General features: G+C 36.4%; 1 protein-coding gene across 1 annotated transcript in view; it reads left to right on the top strand.

The window, feature by feature from the left end:
• Positions 1–9,306: 9,306 nt before the first annotated feature.
• The window catches only part of LOC128656860 (astacin-like metalloendopeptidase), an 88,726-nt gene continuing 74,813 nt past the window's right edge, over positions 9,307–23,219 (top strand). Inside the window, exon 1 of the mRNA XM_053711026.1 lies at positions 9,307–9,949. Within this exon, the coding sequence (XP_053567001.1) occupies positions 9,307–9,949 (643 nt within the window). The remainder of the gene's footprint in view (positions 9,950–23,219) is intronic.

Below are 23,219 nucleotides of genomic sequence, written 5' to 3'. Positions count from 1 at the left end.
GACCGCTGCTCCATAATTTGTCCGTCTGCTCTGAGGCCGCAGACAGAAATTAACCCGATCGAATACGATTGGGTTGATTGACACCGCCTGCTAAGCGGCCGATTGGCCGCAAATCTGCAGGGGGCGGCATTGCAACAGCATTTCACAAGAACTGCTGGTGCAATGATAAATGCCGACAGCGTATGCTGTCGGCATTTATCGATGTGCAGCGGACATGAAACGCTACATTGTATGATGTCCGCTCACATTATGATAAACCACCCCCTATATCTGTATCGTTTGATAGCACTGAATCCAATCCAATATATCTTTATTCCTAGTTTGCTACTCTGTTAATTCTGACATGAAGTTATCTTTGAGAACATTTAAAAATCTATTCCCTTTAGCTGTATTATTAGTTTTATAGCCCAAGTTGTATGGCCCAATTCTCAAAATTATTAGTTTTATGGCCCAATTCTCACCCTTACATACAAAGCTCTCACCAACGCTGCTCCCCTCTACCTATGCTCTCTAATACACAAGTATACTCTAGCCCGTCTACTAAGATCCAACAATGACCTGCTCCTTGCATCCGTGACTATCACCTCCTCTCATGCTAGACTGTAGGACTTTTGTTGTGCAACACCTACCCTCTGGAACACTCTCCTTCGTGCTGTCAGGCTTTGCCCTAATCTTAGTTCCTTAAAATGTTCCCTGAAGACTTTTCTGTTCAGAGAAGCCTACCACCCAACTAAATAATAAATTAATTTCTCTTACCTAGCATTTCCCTCATCTAACTCTGTATTAACATCTTTCTCAATCTTGCAGTCCTCACCTCCTGGTTCTCAACCTCCTACTTTTCTAGATTGTAAATTCCCATGGGAATAGGGCCCTCAATCTCTCCTGTATGTGTTGCATTAGTAGTTGAGTTTCTTCCATGTCACTAATGTTGGGGGCTTGTGGCATGTTCCTAGTAATATTTTTTTTTTTAGGATTTTCCCCCACTCTTTATTTCAACCCACAGTGTCTTATGTTATGAACCTCTATCATCATAAATATCTTCTGTCATTGTAGTTTTAAGGCCAGGTTTGTTATACATGCAAATCCCTCCACCCCTTATTACTCTTTGTAACGATATATATATCCAGTCAGTTTAAATATTTATATTTTAATTCTGTACTTGATATATTTTAGGATATAACAGGAGTTTCCTGTAATATGTTTGTTACACCTTTCCTTTGTTAAAACTATTTGGAAGTAATAACTAATATAGAGAGGTTTTTTTATAGTAAAAGTATCCAGCAAGGCAAATAAGCAAATCTCTTATGGAGAGAAATGCTGTAGTGAGTGAGCAAAGGAATGTCCGGAGTCAGACAGTATAACTGGAGAGTATTCTTAAGGAAGGTTCACAGAATAAGGTTAATTCAGAATTATAATAATTGAGACTCTGTAAGAATTTCTTCAATCAGGTATACCATAAGAAGATTGAATGAATAAGGTTACCTAGTGTCCGGTAAGTACGAATCCTCCTGTTGGTATTGCGAGTTGTAACCGCAGATTGTTGCAGAGAGAGTTGCGCCTTGCTTCTGTGGCGTCTGACGTCAGAGAAGGTGAGACGGCGGAATGCCGTGAAGCAGACTAGCTATGCATAGGAGAGATGGTGAGAAGAAATTACCTTCAGATTCAGTACAAGTCACAACTCACAACTTTGGGAGGAATATCCAGTAGCAGGTTTGGATAGTTGCGGAAGAAGTTAGTTGAACTGGGTTAGCCACAGACACAGAGAGACGATCCGGTATTGAACAGGTGAGAGGTGATAGGAAGGCGGCAGGAATTAAATATCCAATGAGGAGCAGAACGGTACACTGTAAAAGCTGGTAGAAAGTTGAAGTTAGTCACAATAGTTAAGAATAAATCACGGAGTATAGGAGCTTAGTTAGGAGTAACTACAAAGGAGTCAGACAAAATACTAAGCACTGAATGAGAAGTGAGCAGGTGTTTTGTAAGGGGCGTATGCGTTTGATTGGCTAAAATCCTTAAAGGAGCATACTGCCTAACAATATCCTGACAGGACCCCCTCTTCAGGCAAGCTGTCCCACAGCTTGCGGTCGTGGACGATCGGGAAATCTCCGGTGAAACTGAGCCACCAACCGAGGAGCGTTGAGGTTAGATGATGGTTCCCAACTGTCTTCTTCCACAGAACAGTTTTTCCACCGGACTAAGTATTGTAAAACACCCCTGCAGTATCTGGAATCTACAAGAGTCTGGACCTCATAAACATCAGGATCTTGAGTGTCCATAACCGGAGGTAATACTGGTGTAGTATTCCTAGTTTGGAGATAAGGTTTAATCAATGACACATGAAATGTCGGGTGTATTTTTAAATTAGGAGGTAATTGAAGGGTAACAGCATTGTCATTCACAATTCTTTGGATAGGGAAAGGACCACAGAATTTCTGAGTTAACTTCCTAGATGGAACTTGGATCCTCAAGTTCTTGGTTGACAACCATACCCTGTCTCCTATCTTGTAGGGAGGAGGTTTCCTTCATCGTAGGTCATAATAGTATTTTTGTGTTGTTTGTGCCTTTTCTATGTTTTCCTTAATGAATCTGAAATTATCCAATATATTATTGCATAAATTGTCTACTATAGGTGAACTAGAGGCAGTGGAGGACACAGAATCAAAACTGGGATGGAATCCATAGTTGGCATAAAATGGAGTAAGTTTAGTCGAAGAGTTGGTTAAATTATTGTATGCAAACTCCGCTGTAGACAGATAAGAAGACCAATTATTTTGCTGGTAAGAACAGAAGCAACGGAGGTATTCATCTAACCATTGATTGAGTCTTTCGGCCTGACCATTAGCTTGTGGGTGGTATGAAGTTGTATAATGGTGGTCAATGTTAAGTGAAGTGCATAAACTTTTCCAGAAGTGTGAAGTGAATTGTGATCCTCTGTCTGATATTATCGTCTTGGGTACTCCATGAAGCTTGACGATATTGTCCAATATCAATGTGGCTGTCTCAGAAGAAGTGGGTAATTTATTAAATGGTAAGAAATGAGCCATTTTGGTAAATGTGTCGATAACGACTAAAATAGTAGTGTAAGTCTTGGATGGTGGAAGTTCAACAATAAAGTCCAGAGCAATCTGTTGCCAAGGTTTTGTAGAAGTGGGTAAAGGCATAAGCAATCCGTAAGGAGCTTTCCTGTCTGATTTAGAGATTTGGCAGATAGCACAAGAGTTTATGTAATCGTGAACAGTTTGCATCATATTTGGCCACCAGTACTTTCTTCTGAGTAAGTCTACAGTACGTTTTACACCTGGATGTCCAGCCATAGGTGAATCATGATTCTGTTCTAGTAATTGAATCCTGAGTTCTTCGGGAATGTAGAGTGTATCCATATAATAATATAACCCATCTTTACATATGAGGTCTTTATATATGCTTGGGGGTGATAAATCAGTACATCTTTGGACCTCCTTCAGAAACATGGTGGTGAACCCTATGAACCGTTCAGTAGGTATAATGCATGCCGGTTTTTGAGTTTCGCATTGAGGTGTGACTTGTCGTGAAAGGGCATCTGCTTTTCCATTTTTGTAAGCTGGTCTGTAAATTATTTGGAAATCAAACCGGGAGAAATATAAACTCCAACGTACCTGTCTGCTTGACAGGGTTTTGTTGTTTTGCAAGTATTGTAAATTTTTATGATCTGTGAAGATCAAAATCGGATGAGATGCTCCTTCTAAGAGATGTCTCCAGAATTCAAGCGACTTACGAATAGCAAGCAACTCCTTGTCTCCTATTGCATAGTTCATCTCAGCAGTAGACATTGTTTTAGAGAAAAATTATATGGGATGTAACGGGGCTGTAGGTGAATCCTGTTGTGAAAGAACTGCTCCTATGGAGTGATCAGAAGAATCAACCTCTAGGACGTATTGTAGGTTTACATTGGGGAACCTGAGAATCGGAGCAGTAGTGAATAATGTCTTTAATAAATGGAAAACGCTGGTATGCGTTGAAGTCCACTTAAACGGAACAGTAGAACCAGTAAGCTGAGTGAGTGGACGAACAACCTTAGAAAAGTCTTTTATAAATTTTCGATAATAATTCGAGAACCCCAGGAATCTCTGTAGTTCTTTTCTGTTTGTGGGAGTAGGCCAATCCTTTACTGCCTCTACTTTTTCAGTCTGCATTTGTATACCTGATGGTGAGATGGTATAACCCAGAAAAGATATTGTAGTATTATGGAAAGAGCATTTTTCCGGTTTGGCATACAATTTATGTACTCTTAAACGTGCTAGGACCCATCTGACATGTTTAATGTGCTCTTCTAGATTGGCAGAGTATATTAGTATATCATCTAGATAGACCACCATGCACACGTCCAGCAAATCACGGAAGATGTCATTAATGAAATTCTGGAATGTGGCAGGGGCATTACATAGCCCAAATGGCATCACCAGGTATTCAAAAAGTCCGTAACGGGTCCTGAATGCAGTGAGCCATTCGTCGCCCTCTCGTATCCGTATCAAATTGTATGCTCCGCGGAGATCAAGTTTTGAAAAGATGGTAGCATCAGTCAGTCTTTCTATCAACTCAGGTATGAGAGGTAAATGATAGCGATTTTTCACTGTACATTTATTTAGTTCTCTGTAATCTATGATGGGTCTTAACGTCTTGTCCTTGTTAGTAACAAAAAACATACCAGCGGCTGTTGGAGAGGTGGAGGGTCTTATAAAACCCTTACGGATATTTTCTTGTAAATATTCTTTGAGATGTGTAAGTTCGGGTTGGCTCAATGGGTACAAGTGTCCTACTGGTAGAACCGATCCTGGAATTAATTCAATTGGACAATCGTAGACGCGGTGTGGTGGTAAGGTCTCAGCCTCAACCTTACTAAAGACATCTTCGAAATCATTGTAGTAGGAGGGCAAATTTAATGCATCAGTAGAAGTATGTAGTATTTTTTGGTGAGGGAAACATGTATTTTTACAGTAAGATGAAATAAATGAAGGTTCTAAAGTTTTCCAATTGATAGTAGGATTATGCAGCTGCAACCATTGGAGACCTAAAACAATAGGAAAATGAGGTGATGGAATTATATCAAATGTCAAAATTTCAGTATGACCTGATGCAGTTGTAGTAAAAAGAGGAACTGTGTGATGAGTGATGGGACCTGTGACCAGTGTGGAACCATCAATAACTCTGAGAGAAACAGGCATATTCTTTTTAACAACAGGAATTTTATTGTTAGCAACATAAGTGGAATCTATAAAGTTTCCAAAGGCTCCGGAATCAATTATGGCGTTGGTCATCAGTCTGTTAAGGTCCCACTGTAGTGAAAGAGACAGATTGCAGTAAGTTTGGGTTAAATCAGAATTGTGTGACTTATATAAATAAGTAGACTTACTCTTTTTATTCTTGTGGAGAGTCGGGCAGTCACTAACTGTATGGTTGGGGTTGGCACAATACATGCATAATCTCTGCGATCTACGTCGTAATCTTTCTTCTGCCGATAGTGGTCCTCTCAACACGCCAATTTCCATTGGGGTGCTTCGGTCAGTGGTAGTACTGGGTTCTGAGGATCTAGGAAAGTATTGTGTTTTCTGCTGTACCTCAGTGTGTTGCCGCTCAGCCTTCCTTTCACGCAACCTGCGATCAATTTGTGTAGCTAATTTCATTAACCCCTCTAAAGTGTCTGGCATTTCCGTGCGAGCAAGTTCATCTTTTAGATTGTCTGAAAGTCCAAGTCTAAATTGGTTCCTAAGAGAAATTAAACTCCAGGAGGAATCTGTCGCATACAGTTTGAACTCACTTATATAGTCTTCAACTGGTTTCTTTCCCTGTTTCAATTGCCTCATCTTTGTCTCTGCTGATAACTGAATATCAATGTCAGAATAAAGCTCATCCATTGCATGAAAGAAATCAGTAAGTGAATTTAATACAGGTGAATTTGATTCACAGAGCTGGTCTGCCCATATTCTAGGTTCATCCTTTAAGTAAGAGATAGTAGTTAAGACTTTCACACGGTCAGTGGGGTATGTTTTAGGTTTTAAACTGTACAAAAGACCACAGGCATTTTTAAATTGTCTGTAATGTTTTCTATCACCAGTAAATATTTCTGGTAGGCAGACTTGTGGTTCAGGAGATGTGCTGTGCTGCTCTTTAGAATCCTTAAGTAATTCTCTTAACACTTGATTTTCTAATTGCAGATCTAAGATGGCTTGTCCCATCTGCTCCACCTTTTGGGACAAATTATGCACAACCTGGGGAAGGTTTGGTTGTTCCATGTTGTGTATAGACACTCTTTATGGCTTAGTATTATGTAACTATATATATATCCAGTCAGTTTAAATATTTATATTTTAATTCTGTACTTGATATATTTTAGGATATAACAGGAGTTTCCTGTAATATGTTTGTTACACCTTTCCTTTGTTAAAACTATTTGGAAGTAATAACTAATTTAGAGAGGTGTTTTTATAGTAAAAGTATCCAGCAAGGCAAATAAGCAAATCTCTTATGGAGAGAAATGCTGTAGTGAGTGAGCAAAGGAATGTCCGGAGTCAGACAGTATAACTGGAGAGTATTCTTAAAGAAGGTTCACAGAATAAGGTTAATTCAGAATTATAATAATTGAGACTCTGTAAGAATTTCTTCAATCAGGTATACCATAAGAAGATTGAATGAATAAGGTTACCTAGTGTCCGGTAAGTACGAATCCTCCTGTTGGTATTGCGAGTTGTAACCGCAGATCGTTGCAGAGAGAGTTGCGCCTTGCTTCTGTGGCGTCTGACGTCAGAGAAGGTGAGACGGCGGAATGCCGTGAAGCAGACTAGCTATGCATAGGAGAGATGGTGAGAAGAAATTACCTTCAGATTCAGTACAAGTCACAACTCACAACTTTGGGAGGAATATCCAGTAGCAGGTTTGGATAGTTGCGGAAGAAGTTAGTTGAACTGGGTTAGCCACAGACACAGAGAGACGATCCGGTATTGAACAGGTGAGAGGTGATAGGAAGGCGGCAGGAATTAAATATCCAATGAGGAGCAGAACGGTACACTGTAAAAGCTGGTAGAAAGTTGAAGTTAGTCACAATAGTTAAGAATAAATCACGGAGTATAGGAGCTTAGTTAGGAGTAACTACAAAGGAGTCAGACAAAATACTAAGCACTGAATGAGAAGTGAGCAGGTGTTTTGTAAGGGGCGTATGCGTTTGATTGGCTAAAATCCTTAAAGGAGCATACTGCCTAACAATATCCTGACACTCTTCTACCTCCTAAATAAAATATAACTCTCTAAGTTAATTGCCCGGTCATGTGAATCATCCCAGCAGGTTACAGTTATACTGATAATATAATAGTCCTCTTCTGCAACTGAGAGCTCCGCTATTTTACCTGTCATGCTTCTTGCATTTGCTGTAATACATTTAAGGCCAGACTACAATTGGAGCGCAAAATATTGCTTTAGCTAAAGCAATATTTGCGATTCCCTTTGAAATACCAGCACACGCTCCTGCAACCAACATCTTCCTCAGGCCAAGACTTGTATGCCTCTTTTCCATCACAGAAGGACTGTTCACTATAGAATGGCCCCCTTCCATGATTTAAGGACTTTTCACTATATTAGGCACAACAGCCCTCTCTGACATTGCCTCCCCTGAACTGATATCCCCAACATCTTCACTCATTCTGGCAAATCGATTGGGGTATACCAGCTCAGAACTGGCCTGTCTATTCTGCTTATTATTACTTCCCCTTCTAACTGTGACCAAACTACTTCATGGTGTCTCCCCCTCTGAATCCTCTCCATTCCTAATTCTAGAGCCATAAACAACTTGCTCAATCATATAAATTTCCATTTAAAGTGTCTGAATATCACAATTTATTCTTCTAGAACACTAATATGACCTTCTAAAGAAACAATATGCTCACACTTGTCACAGACATATAATCTCTGAAGTGGCTGCTCCAGTGTTCATAGTAGATAACCATGTGTCTGTTTCAGATTCTCAATGTGTATTTATCCAGATGTTACTGTTTTCTTATCTCACTTATCTACCTCTTTCAAAAGAAAATGAGACCTGCTGTCTATCACCAAATGTAATTCAATTAGAATTGTCAATAATCCTTTACAAATGCAATAACTATTGTAGTCTGTGATTAAATAAACTGATTACATTTGTTTAATGTTGGTTATTTTTTAATCTATTAAGGGCTAGATTACAAGTTGAGTACTATTTTACTCTCAGGCTCGCATGTTAACTTCACTAAATGAAAGCTTTTTTACGCATGTCAGGTTGCGCACATATTATAAGTTGAAAGTAAAAAGTTTGTGCAGGAGCGGTACAAGACACACACTAACCAAATATCGCAACCACGTTAACGTATTCTCCCCATAGAAGTCAATAGAGAGCCCTAATGTGCGTAATCTCTTTTCTTGTCTACAAAAAGATTGACAAGTTATGCAGGAATGTCTATATTTTTATTTTTTATATTACATTTTTATTGTTGCTTATATTACTGCTAATATGCTAACTAACTTTGTATATTGTCTGAAACATCTTATTTAAGACAATTTATATGTACAAAAGCTTTTGCTATTTGTGCTAAATATTAAAAAAAATTATTTTACTAATATTTTCTGCTTCTGGTTATCTATGGGTAGAAAAATATAAAATATAAATTGTAATATTTTTTATTTTTATATAAATGAATGTAAGTAGTTTAAATAAAAACAGTTATACTGTAGATATTTAGTTATTGTACTTTATTATTGTTTTAGTTCTGATTTATGTTCTTCAATATTATTATATTAACTAGCCCAGAGGGAGAAACCATGAGATAAAATTAAACATATTTCAGAAATATTTCATATGCACATACCTCCATTAGATAAACTAACATACCTGTAAGTAGTTTTTCAGGTATAAATAATAATGGTCTCCATGTACTAAGCAGTCAGTGAGCTGTCTGCTAATATTTTCACGTCAAAACTCGCACATGGATATGAACAAAGCCGTCAACTATGTCCAAACCCGCATTTTTAAACTTGCGAGCGTACTTATCCGCCAATCCTCGCTACCACAATTTTTCAATGCAAATAGTTAGATTTGACAACCAACTCGCAATAAAACAAATGTACAAATAAATCTGTTTATCCGCACACAACATTTTTCGCTACCACCTTGTGATTTTTGCCTCGCCACCTTTTAGGTGGCGGGCAAGGTACAAAACAATAGTAAAGTCAACCTAGACGCAAGTGTAGACCTATATAAAAGGCTGTAAACTCATCATTGTACTTACATTCTTTATTTATTGAGCTATGGAGACACTTTGGTATTTGTTTCTTATCCATGTGATACAAATCTGGTCTAGAAGACAGAATATTGATGAAAATGTTGCTAAACTATTAGTAAGAAGAAGGAGATTTTGTGTCCCCTGTGTATTACTTCCATGGGTTGGTTTGCACGGCCTTTCAGACAGAGAGATCTTACAAAGATTCCGGCTTGATCGTAAATCCATATTACACTTGTATCGAGAGACAGATTATTTGGAGACGATGATGGCGTGTTCACGGGCTATTCCAGGACTATTGAAACTATTAGCTGAACTGCATTTTATGGCAACAAGCTCCTTTCAGGCGGTTTCGAGCGTCATTATTGGAATAAGTCAATCAGCATTTTCACGTCACTTAACAAAAGTCATCGAGGCTATGATGATTATTTTTCCATGCTATGTTTGCTTGCCATCTACCCAAGAAGAATGGCAACCTATAAAATCTAATTTCTATAAGATGGCTGGCATGCCCAAAGTCCTCTGGGCCATCAACTGTACCCATGTTGCAGTAAGACCACTTCTTGCACATGAGGAGATTTATCGGAATAGAAAGCATTTCCATTCATTGAATGTTCAGATGGTCTATGAACCCAATATGAAGATAATCAGTGTCCGTTCAAACTACCCAGGCTCGTGTCATGATTCATACATCTTAAGGCAGACTGGATTATATTGAAAGTTCGAGGATGGAGATATGCCTGAAGGGTGACTTCTAGGTAAGCAAAAGTGGTGTCAAATTTGTCTTTTGTAATTACCAATCTAATTTGTAAAAATTTTGTTCAAAGCAAAAAATGTAACCAAAATGTTTCAATTAGTATTAAAAAAAAATATTTTTTTATTAAAGGGCCAAAACTGTAATCCACACGGATACATGTAATTTTAGAATAGAAGCATTTTTGTAATATACATGCATTATCAAAAATGCTTCTGTTTTGAAAGTGTATTTAAGTATGCACCGTGCACCTCCATTTTGAACACAGCACTTGCTCAGAGAGCCGAAGGTGCTTGTACCATCTGGTAAAGACTCAATTTGTTAAGTGCTGACACGATACAAGCTCCACTAATGCTCTCAGCAAATGTGGTGTTGAAAATAATGGTGCACCAATAATATCTTGTTATGTTTCACATGCACGTGCAGAGAAAAATGCTCATTTAAAACAGTAATCACTTTTACTAGAAGCATTTTTGACAATACATTTACATTGCAACTATGTTTCTATTCAATGTTGTATTTCATCTATGTGCATTTATATTTTGACATTAGATGTCATTTTAACGTTTCTTGATCTGTTCCACGTCTTTTTTTCCAGGACCCTGGGCACTAACTGCATTGCTTATTCTTTGCTAGACCATCTTTCTTCTTACAAAATTGGTCTGTCTTACACAACATCCAAATAAATAATCTTCAGATAGATTACGAGTTTTGAGCGTTATAGGGTTTTTAACGACCGCCACAAAAGCGGTGTTATTTCAACCCCCATAGCGCAGGTATTACGAGTTTAAAAAAAAGCAGGCTTGTGCGGGAGATATGGTGGCGTTGAGCTCCATACCGCACCGAAAACAGACGCTGCTGTTACATGCTCATGCACGATTTCCCCATAGACATCAATGGGGAGAGCCGGCCAACAAAAAGGTCTAACACCTGCAATCGCGGAATAAAAAGCTTCGTAACACAGCCCCATTGATGTCTATGGGGAAAATACATTTAATGTAAAAACACCCTACCATAAACCCTATGTCTAAACACCCCTAATCTGCTGCCCCTAACATTGCTGCCACCTACATACAGTTATTAACCCCTAATCTGCTGCCCCTTACATCGCTGCCCCATACATTATTCAATTAACCCCTAATCTGCTGCCCCCTACATAATACTATTAACCCCTAATATGCTGCCCCTAAAATTGCCGCCCCCTACATAATACTATTAACACCTAAACCTCTGGCCTCCCACATCACTACCACTAAATAAATATATTAACCCCTAAACCTAACCCTCACATAACACTAAGCCTAACACCCCCTAACTTTAACATAATTTAAATAGAGCTAAATTAAAGTTACAATTATTAACTAAATAATAACTATTTTAAACTAAATACAAACTTACCTGTGAAATAAAACCTAAGCTAGCTACAATTTAACTGAGAGTTATATTGTAACTAGCTTAGACTTTATTTTTATTTCACAGGCAATGTTAGGTTTTAGTGTAAGGCAGGTTAAGTTTTTTTTTCATAGGTAAGTTTGTATTTATTTTAACTAGGTAGACTAGTTAGTAAATACTTATTAACTATTTATTAACTACCTTGTTAAAATAAATACAAACTTATCTGTGAAAAAACATAACCTGCCTTACACTAAAACCAAACATTAAAAAACAAACAAACACTAAAATTAAAATTAATAAATTACAAAAAATAAAATAAAAAAAAATTACAAAAAATAAGAAACAAATTATCAATTATCTTTGGGGCAATGTCCCACAAAAGGCCCTTTTAAGGGCTATTGGTAGTTTCGTTTAGGCTAGGTTTTTTTTTATTTTGGGGGCTTTTTTATTTTGATAGGGCTATTAGATTAGGTGTAATTCTTTTTATTTTTGATAATTTGTTTCTTATTTTTCGTAATTTAGTTTTTTATATTTTTGTAATTTAGTTATATTTTTTTGTTAGTGTAGTGTTAGGATTTTTTTAATGCGTAGTTTAGTTTTTTTTTAATTGGTAGTTAAATTGTAGTTTCATAATTATATTAGTTTGTTAGTTTAAAATAAATTTTTGTAATTTGACAGGTAAGTTTTAATTTAATGTAAGATAGGGAATTTGTCATTTTAATATCAAGTTAGGGGGTCGTTAGGTTTAGGGGTTAATAGTTTATTTAAGTATATTTCATTGTAGGGGGCTTGTGGTTTAGGGGTTAATAGGTTTATTATAGCGGTGGTGTGGGTGGATGGCAGATTAGGGGTTAATAATATTTAAATAGTGTTTTTGCAATGTGGTAGGGTGGCGGTTTAGGGGTTAATAGGTCTATTATAGTGGCGACGATGTTGGGGAGTGGAGGAATAGGGTAAATAAATGTTATTAGTGGCGGCGATGTCTGGAGCAGCAGATTAGGGGTTAATAGGTAGTATATTGGTGTTAGTGTACTTTGTAACACTTTAGTTATGCATTTTATGTTACAGCTTTGTAACGTAAAACTTATAACTACTTACTTTCAGATGGTGGTACGAATCTTGTCGGTATAGGGTGTACCGCTCCCTTTTTAGCCTCCCAGGCAAACTCGTAATACCGGCACTATGGGAGTCCCATTGAAAAAGGACATTTTTAAAAGTGCGTTACTGACGTTGCGTGACTGGCTAAAAGGTGTGCGGTACACCTATACCAACAAGACTTGTAATAGCAGCGTTAGGGAAAATTAAGTGTTATGGGCCATAACACTGCTTTTTCACTCATAACGCCAAACTTGTAAAACTATGTTTTGTTGATGAGAAAAGTGTGGATTATTGGATTTTGAAGTCTGAGAATCCGATCCAGATAAAGCCATATTGAATCTGTAATTTTAATTTTACAAATAAAACGCAGAGAATGAACTGATCAAAAAGATTTGAACAATAATAAAGTTTTTTTAGAAATGTTGCACTTTTATAGTTGCTAAATTCTATTCCTGCGACTACTATGACGTTTGTGACACCTTGCAGGTCACGTGTTAATAATTGGCCATACAAATCTACAGACATTTAAGTACATTAGATTAGTCGCGTCGAGCGAGGCGTCAAATTGATCAATCGCCCACCACTGTTTGCTGCGGGCTAGACGTGACTATTTGTTGAGTGTTTTTTTAATACATAGTGTCAGCTGACATCATTACGCTCACGGCGAGTAACAGCTAGTTTATTCACATCAACAATGTCAAATTAATTGACTTCTTAGTACATGGTGCCCAATGTGTGTGACATCTCTCTTCACCAACACATAATAGGGCTGTGACTAGTTACAATGTATTTTCAGTGCGCCATGATAATTAACCTTGGGTAATTGTTACATGCCTTTGCATTTTAAAAAAAAATATAGAAATATATTTATATCCAATTTCAGATAGATGTTGAAAAATTAACTCATAACATTACTGTGTATGTTCTCATTCTGGGTTTACATTTTTTTTAATGCTGGATAATTTTTTGTATCCTTCTCAAAGCAAGTTGCACTGCATCCCAATGAAATATTGTTTTATTTTCTTATAGATAATAATTATAGATAAATTTAGGGCCAGATTACTAGTAGAGTGATATTTAAGGCTTCCACTTGAGCTCTAACTCTGTTAGAAGTAAGCTTTTTGAGCACATGGGGTTGTGGTCGTATTACAAGTAAACAATTTTCAAGCATATTCCCACATAGAAGTCAATGGAGCAAAAAATAAAAAAAGGAAAAACTAACACCCTTCTCGAAACCAAACAAGATTGCATATTTTCAAGTGCGAATTCAAGGAACGCCATCTTGGATGACATCATTTAAAGGAACCTTCATTCTTCGCTTGGACTTCGTTTGAAGAGGATGCTCCTCGTCGGCTGGATTGAAGATGGACCCGCTCCACTCCGGATGGATGAAGATAGAAGATGCCGTCTGGATGAAGACTTCTGCCGCTTGGAGGACCTCTTCTGCCCGGATCGGATGAAGACTTCTGCCCCTCTGAAGGTCCACTTCTGCTCGGCTGGGTGAAGACGGCTCAAGGTAGGGTGATCTTCAAGGGGGTAGTGTTAGGTTTTATTAAGGGGGTATTGGGTGGGTTTTAGAGTAGGTGTGTGTGTGGTGGGTTTTAATGTTGGGGGGGTATTGTATTTTTTTTTTCAGGTAAAATAGCTGATTACTTTGGGGCAATGCCCCGCAAAAAGCCCTTTTAAGGGCTATTTGTAATTTAGTATAGGGTAGGGAATTTTATTATTTTGGGGGGCTTTTTTATTTTATTAGGGGGATTAGAGTAGGTGTAATTAGTTTAAAAAAATTGAAATTATTTTTTTATTTTCTGTAATTAGTGTTTGTTGTTTTTCGTACTTTAGTTTATGTAATTTAATTGTAGTTAATTGTAGTTAGTTTATGTAATTAGTTTAATGATAGTGTAGTGTTAGGTGTAATTGTAACTTAGGTTAGGATTTATTTTACAGGTAAATTTGTATTTATTTTAGCTAGGTGGTTATTAAATAGTTAACAACTATTTAATAACTATTGTACCTAGTTAAAATAAATACAAAGTTGCCTGTAAAATAAATATAAACCCTAAGATAGATACAAATGTAACTATTAGTTATATTGTATCTAGCTTAGGGTTTATTTTATAGGTAAGTATTTAGTTTTAAATAGGAATCATTTATTTAATTGTAGTTATTTTATTTAGATTTATTTAAATTATATTTAAGTTAGCGGGGTGTTAGACTTTGGTTTAGACTTAGGTTTAGGGGTTAATAAATTTAATATAGTAGCGGCGACGATGGGGGCGGCAGATTAGGGGTTAATAAGTGTAGTTAGGTTGCGGTGACGTAGGGGGGGCAGATTGGGGTGAATAAATATAATGTAGGTGTTGGCATTGTTGGGGCAGCAGATTAGGGGTTCATAAGTATTATGTAGGTGGCGGCGGTGTACGGAGCGGCAGATTAGGGGTTACTAATATAATGCAGGTGTCGGCGATTTCGTGGGTGGCAGATTAGGGGTTAATAAGTGTAAGATTAGGGGTGTTTAGACTCGGGGTTCATGTTAGGGTGTTAGGTGTAGACATAACTTTTATTTCCCCATAGGAAACAATGGGGCTGCGTTAGAAGCTGAACGTTGCTTTTTGCAGGTGTTAGGTTTTTTTCCAGCTGTATCAGCCCCATTGTTTCCTATGGGGAAATCATGCATGAGCACGTTTAGCCAGTTTACCGCTACCGTAAGCAGCTCTGGTATTGAGGTGAGATGTGGAGCTAAATTTTGCTCTACGCTCACCTTTTTGCGGCTAACGCCGCATTTGTAAAAACCTGTAATACCAGCGTTGTCTTAAGGGAGCGGTGAAAAAAAAAGCTTGTTAGCAATGCAACCCTTACCGACAAAAACTTGCCGTTTGTTTTTAATTGTTCATATTTGTAAATGCAATTATTTGAGTTAATATGATTTTGAATCATTAGACATTTAAGTGATATTACAAAGGGGTGTACCGTATACTCAGTATTTCCTCAGTAGCCAAATCCCAAAGTAAACAGACTTTAAACATCAAATCAGAATTTTCCTCCACAGTTTTAGGAAGTTTACTACACAAAATGTTAGTGAAATCGCACAAGATCACAGTAAAGTAAAGTGTGAATTAATCACTGATGATTATAGTGATTGCCATTTTGTTCTTTCGAGTGATTTAGCATATGGGTATGATGTTCCTTTAAAAGAGACATAATATTTATATGCTAAATTACTTGAAAATGATGGAGCACAACTGTCAAAAGCTGGCAAGAAATAACTCTATGCATAAAAAGGAAGATTGTTTGCTTCAAAATGTATTCAGCTCACAATAAAAAGTGCTCTGCAAACAATTATCCTTCAGCTGCTGTAAGAAGCATATTGAAAATAAAATAAAATAAAAACAGCCAATAAGCTTTATTGGTGCTAATGTCACACTTTGCTGTACTGTGATCTCATGAAATTTCACTGAAATGTCACAAGATTGTATAGTAAATTTCTTTAAACTTACAAGGGAAATAGCATGACTGTGCCTGCACTTCCCAGATGCGTACTCCCTTGCAAGTCATGGGACTAGAATTCTGATTGGCTGCTTAAAATCACTTTAGAATAGGATGTGGCTAGTAATTAAAATAATCAATTTTTACAAACAGATATTCAGGGGATATTTAATTCAACACATTTAAGTGTAACATACCCCTTTAAGCCTCTGATTTTAATGGTCATATTATTTTAAAACCTTATCAAAAGAACACTATACAGTGCACCCAAAGAAATGTGCTACAAATTGATCTAGCATCAATAAAGTTAATTTGTTTCATGAATATTTTTCTTTGCCACAACATCACCACTCAAAAAAATAGCAGGACTCAAAGGGTTTGGTCTGCCCCTACTCAGAGTAATGAGTGGTCAGTTCAGCTGCATTGAAATCAAAGGAGCTGCTTATAATTTGCAACCATTAACCTACATTTTTTTAATGTGCTTGTTTTTGTAACATTTAAACGTTTTTCTTTGTGATGCCTCTATCCTTAATAGCGACATCACAAAGATTTTTTTTAAATGATACAAAACAAGCAAATTAAACTAAGCCTTTGGTTTGAATTTCATGAGTGGTAGATTTTTTTTTCTGACAAATGTCAAATGTAGTTACTTTTCCCTTCTTAATGCATCATGTGACAGCCATTAGCCAATCACAAAATACATATATGCATATCCTGTGAATCTTGCACATGAGCAGTACGAGTAGCTGCCTCAGAAAGTTTGCAGATAAAAATATTGTGCACATTTAGATAATGGAAGTGAATGGAGAGTTGTTTAAAATTGTTCATTCTATCTGAATCATGAAAAATTAATTTTGACTTGACTGCCCCTTTAAGATGGTAAAACATGACTGCAATGTACATGCATTTACAGATCATATTTAGTGACAAATATTAACACATAAATATATATGTATATAAGCATATGCATACTTATTTAATGGGAACACACAGTTCCAATAGACCCTAATGTAAAAGCACTTTCAGTGCTGTTTTTTTTTTTTTTCAAACACCCCACACCCGCTCCTTTTAACCCCTTATAACTGCTTTATGCAGTTACTTTATTAAAAAAATAAAAATGCTAATATTTTTATTTTTTAATAAAGATTAATACACTGAAATTTAGGGGCAATTGGGGGACATTTAGATAATTTACCAGAGGTCTGACTTCTGGCTAATTTTCTAAATGCTAATTGATACTGCAAGCTAGCTGAAGCAATACTCAGACACTTGTAATGGCTGGCTATTTATCGCGCGCCAGCAAATAGACAAAGTTGACCATTTCCGGGCGCTTGATAAATTAGCGCTCCACTTGTAACCTAGCCCAAAGTGTTGCACTTGTATTTATTGTGCTTAGCAGTTCAGGTTTGTCTGGTGAGATATCATGTACTGGGCTTTAAGCACAACTATGGGCTAGATTACAAGTGGAGCGCTAATTTAACGCTCACCAGTAAACGGATAAATTGGCTGGTTATGGCTACGGTGAGGTTGTGGTAGCAATTAGCGCTCCGAAAATGAACCAGGGATCAGATCTCTGGTTAATTTTCTAAATGTCCTCCAATTGTACCCAAAATAAAGTGTATTGTTTGTTTTATTAAATAAAAAATATGACCATTTTTATTTTTTATTAAAATAACTGTAATAAGCAGTAATGGGGGGTTAACATTGGTGGGTGTGGGGTGTTAGAAAAAAAAAAAACAGAACGGAAAAGGGCCTTTACATTGTGGTCTATAGGCACTGTGGTATTCCTATAAATATATATGTTTATATAATTATATATTTATGTGTTAATATGTGTATATACACATATAAGCACAGATATATATTCATATACATATATATTTAAATTTGCTGCCCAATGTTGCATAATTTACCCCCTTCGCTGCGCTAGGTTCTCATGCAATGTCTCATAATGAGTCTTCCATTGAAACCTATGGAATGCAAATATCATGTTTGTGAAAGCGCAATTTTGCACCCCACTCATAATCTATATGCACTCATAATCTATATGTTACCTATAGAAATACCCACTAGCGATCAGCTGGAAAATATAGATTAAATAAGCCACAATACATTTTGAACATGGTCTTGCGTAAACAATAAATTCCCTTGGCTAAATAATGAGCAGATTTGAATCTAGCCCACTGAGACGTTTCCAAAAAAAATATTTTCACATTACAACATTCCATTGGTAACTTATTAGCTTATATTTTATTGTTTGGTTTGATAAATTGTGTTAGAGGTTAATTCTTCTCTACAGATTTATTTATCTTCTTTTTATTTCAAGTAGAGTTTGGCACACGTGAAAACATAGTTATATTTTTGACTACTCATTTGAAGTTCAGACTAAGTGCTATTGCATTGTCTTGTTATCATGTTTTTGTTGATCATGCAAATCTACTGTTTCACTGGTCCCGTAGCATGTACTATCGGATTAGAAAAGTAAACACATGAATGATGGGAGATGCAAGATTACAGAATTACTGTGAATAGTACTTTTGTATTCCCTTGTTAGATAATACCCTTGATACTGTCTGAAAACTATCATTTATTTACAACGGTTTAAGCAAAGACCAAAATAATCCAAGGCCATTAAAAGCAGACCAGCCCACATCAGTTAGACCTCTATCAGCTAGGTAGCCATAGTACAGCAGTTCTCTTGTTCTTCAGCATCATAAAATCTACTTTGTGCTTTACAAAATAAGCAGAAGGTAACAACTTTCCTATTGTTACTCATATTAAAGGGACAGTATACACCAATTGTAATTTAACTGCATGTAATAGACACTACTATAAAGAATAATACGCACAGACACTGATATAAAAATCCAGTATAAAACTGCTTAAAAACTTACTTATAAGTTCCCAATTTAGCACTGTTGAAAAGGTTAGCTGGAACAACCACTGAAAGTGGTTCTTTATCAATAAAAGCAGACACTCCCCCCTCCCCCTTCCTCTGCATATGAAAAGACTCTTTACACAAACAGGAACAAGCTGGAGTAGGTATACATCAGTATTCTCCTAAAACTTTGGGGCTTGGTTAGGAGTCTAAAAACCAGAGCAATGTTATTTAGAAATAATCAAAACTAAACATAAAAAAAGTAAATGGATCATCTACAAAACATTTATGCAAAGAAAAATCTAGTGTATTATGTCCCTTTACGAGAGGGTGGTATATAGCAGCAAGGCCCACATAAGAACCTGGCCCACTGGTGGCCAGATTATGAGTTCAAATCAGCATGGATTTATGGGTAATAGATCATGGAAAATGCATCTAATTAGATTTTATGAAGAGGTAAGCACAAATATATATAAAGGTGCCACATGAGAGATTATTGTACAAAATGAAGGGGCTGGAATTGCTTAAAATGTTAGCTCATGGATAGTTGGATAAAAGACAGGGAGTAATTATCTTATGATTATCTAATATGACCATGTACAAACAAATGCTCCTCTTTATTTATTATAGATTATGAGGACAGAAATCCCTTACCCCTCCTGTTACAACATGACTACTATTACTTTTATTACACAAACTGAGAAGCCCCCATATTAACAAAAGAGGACAGGGGCAGGGAAGGAGGACAAAAGAAATGATGAAACTATTTATTTTTACTACATATAATAAGTAATTTTATATTTCAATCTCAAATTGTATAATGCCCCTTTAATTATTTTATGCATGAAACTATATAATTTAAAGGGACACTAAAGTTAAAATTAAAGTTTTAGGATTCAGATACAATGTGTAGTTTTAAAGGGACACTGAACCCACATTTTTTCTTTCATGATTCAGATAGAGCATGCAATTTTAAGCAACTTTCTAGTTTACTCCTATTATAAAAATTTCTTCATTCTCTTGTTATCTTTATTTGAAAAAGCAGGAATGTAAGCTTACAAGCTGGCCCATCTTTGGTTCAGAACCTGGGTAGCACTTTCTGATTGGTGGCTAAATGTATCCACCAATCAGCAAGCGCTACCCAGGTGCTGAATCTAAAATAGGACGGCTACTAACCTTACATTTCTGCCTTTTCAAATAAAGATAGCAAGAGAAAGAGGAAACATTAACATTAGGATTTAATTAGAAAGTTGCTTAAAATTGCATGTTCTATCTGAATCATGAAAGAAAAAAATGGGTTTAGAATCCCTTTAAGAGACTTTACATTTTTCTTCTGTTATCACATTGGGCACAATCTATTTTTATGCACACTTTATGGGGTAGCAGCTACTACTGAGCACGTGCAAGAGTACACAGTGTATACATATATGACTCTGTGATTGGCTGATGGCTGTCACATGATACAGGAAATGTTGAAATGTATTAGAAAATAAATCTACTGCCCATTTAACATTTAGACTGCTTTTGCACTATGTTTTTATTAGAAGCAAATGGGATAGGTTTAAGATTTAATAAAAGTTTCATTATGACTTTACAATCCCTTTTTAGGATGATTCAGTGCATTGTAATTCTAAATACTGGTGCACATTTTAAATGTATTTATTTATATTATAGACATTGCGGTTTCAGATTCATTTAACCCTTTTTTATATTTTCACTCGATTACCAAGAGTGATAATCATTAAAGGGACAGTTCACCCCAAAATTTTCTTCCATTTAAATTGTTCCCAATTATCCATTTGACCAGCTGGAGTGTATTAAATTGTTTACAAGTGACTCTTTTACCCCTATTTTGGCTTTTGCAATAGCTGATTTAGACTGTGGTTTCCCAACCTATACTGAAAGTTTTGATACTGGAGTCTCAGCTATTGACAAGCCTAAGTAAACACAGCCAGCAGAAGAAATGACACTCATAGTGGGGTGCAGGATAGTTAAGTAATAAAATAATAATTTTCCATTGTTCTCTCTGTGTTGAGCTTTAGTTTTCCAGACAAATGTATGATAAGGAAGCAAGTCTGTGTACATAAAAGTGATAACATAATGAGATATTATATTACCTGAATCTCAACCCATTGTAATAGGCTGTGGTTTAAAAGCACAAAACCAGCTACTTCATATACATAAATAAACCTAAAAATGTAATGTGTCATACATTTTATACCTTGCAGCTGCTATAATAAGTCATTGAAAACACATTAATATAAAAACAATTTTACAGTGTACTGTCCCTTTAAAAAAAAAAGAGTCAATTAGAATTTTAACCATGTAGAATTGAAAATGCAGTCAAATCAATTTGCATTTCTATAAGGGGAGGAACACATTGTAAAGGCGAAACTAGAGATTTACACTGAGTGGTTAGAGATTGGTATCTTCAAGAATACAACCTCCCCACCTTTATTCTTAAAAGGACTGAAATACTATTAACTTTTAAACCAGAACGTCTGAGAGCAGAGGATATTTGACTCAGCAGATGCAGAACAGACTATGAAGATGAAGCCTTTATACTGTATTGTGACCCTCACTTTCTATCTAGGATCTGTATTCAACGCACCATTATCAGTAAGTCAATACATTAAATGACATCAAATAAAGTCACAAGGATTGAATTAGAATATTACATGATGGTTACTTTGTGTAGGGCTGTAACATAATATCATCTACATTTGTATTGATAGATTTAAAAAAAACAAAAAACTTTAGGGTTTATAAAAAATAAACTGTTTAAAAATCCAGGTATTTAATCATTTTACTTTCTTTCTTAAGTATCCATTTAATAAAATGAATTGAATATGTATATTACATAACATTCTTCTAATAACAATTTATTTTTTTCAGGATTTATTTACAGAAATGAAATCATTTGGTAAGTTGAGCAGTTTTGTTCTTTATGTTTTAGTGGAAGCAAATCTTACTGATCTTCCCCACCCCCCAATTGGCGGCACCTCTTGTTTAAATGTTCCAACAGTATATAGCAATGTAAAAAATATTATTGGTTTATTAAATACAAAGGGAAATGAAACTCAAAATTGTCCTTCATGATTCAGATAGAGCAGCGATTTTATACAACTCTCTAATTTACTTCTATTAGCAAATATTCTTTACTCTCTTGGTATCCTTTGTTGAAATGCCGGGACCTAAGCTCAGGAGTGTGCATGTGTCTCAAACACTATTTGGCAGCAGTTTTACAAGAATGTTATCCATTTGCAAGATCACTATATGGCAGCACTATTACTTGCCATATAGTGTGCCAGATGCCTACCTAGGTATCTCTCTAACACAGAGTATCATGGGAACAAAACACATTTATAATAGAAGTAAATTGTAAACTTGTTTAAAAGGTTCTGTTCTGTCTGAACCACAAAAGAGGTGTTTTGGGTTTCATATCCCTTTAATGGGCAATAGTGACCATAAACAGTTCTGTAAAGTTGTTATATTCACTATAGTTTGTTTAACAGTTACAGTGATATCAAACCCAACTAGGGTTGCCACCTCAGCCATGTTTTCCTGGGCACTTATTAGTTACACATGCTGCAGGGTGTGCAGGGAGGAACATGTATTGTGCTTCTGGACAGCACTATTCATATTCCACCCTGCAGCATGTGTAACTTATAAGTGTTCTGTATTTTAAGGGACGGGTGGCAACCCTAAACCCAACACTTTCCTTTCATGATTCAGATAGAGAATGTGATTTTACACAAATCTCCAATTTACTTCTATTATCAAATGTATCTCATTCTTTTGGTATCCTTTGTTGAATTAGCAGCAACACACTAGTGGGAGCTAGCTGAGCATATCAGGTGAGCCAATGATAAGAGGCATATATATGTGCAGCCATCAGTCAGCAGCTTTCTCCCAGTAATACACTGCTGTTTTGTAAAGATGCTAATGCTACAGGTAGCTCTTTAAAGGGGGGGATTTAAAGGGACAGTAAACCTAGCAAATAATGTTGTATAATTCTGCACATAGTGCAAAATTATATAACATTAGCTTAGCGCCAGCTTTCTAAAGCAAAGGGTTAGAGAGATATTTTACTTCGAAAACAGAACGCCGCTCCTGGCTCTACTGGGCGGGTCTGTCTATTTCTCCTACCTGCATTGCGCTATTAAACTCAATATAGCTCACTCCCGCTAGCAGACCAGAGCGGGAGTGAGCTACATTAAGTTTAATAGTGTGATTGGGCCGGCTGTAATTAGACAGCGAGCCCGTGATGCGCTTAGGAGAAAAAACCAGACCCGCTCAGTAGAGCCAGGAGCGGCGTTCTGTTTTCAAA

The sequence above is a fragment of the Bombina bombina genome, chromosome 4 (assembly GCF_027579735.1).
Source record: "Bombina bombina isolate aBomBom1 chromosome 4, aBomBom1.pri, whole genome shotgun sequence".
Classification (NCBI taxonomy): domain Eukaryota; kingdom Metazoa; phylum Chordata; class Amphibia; order Anura; family Bombinatoridae; genus Bombina; species Bombina bombina.
This window is presented reverse-complemented; position numbering and strand designations above follow the sequence as displayed.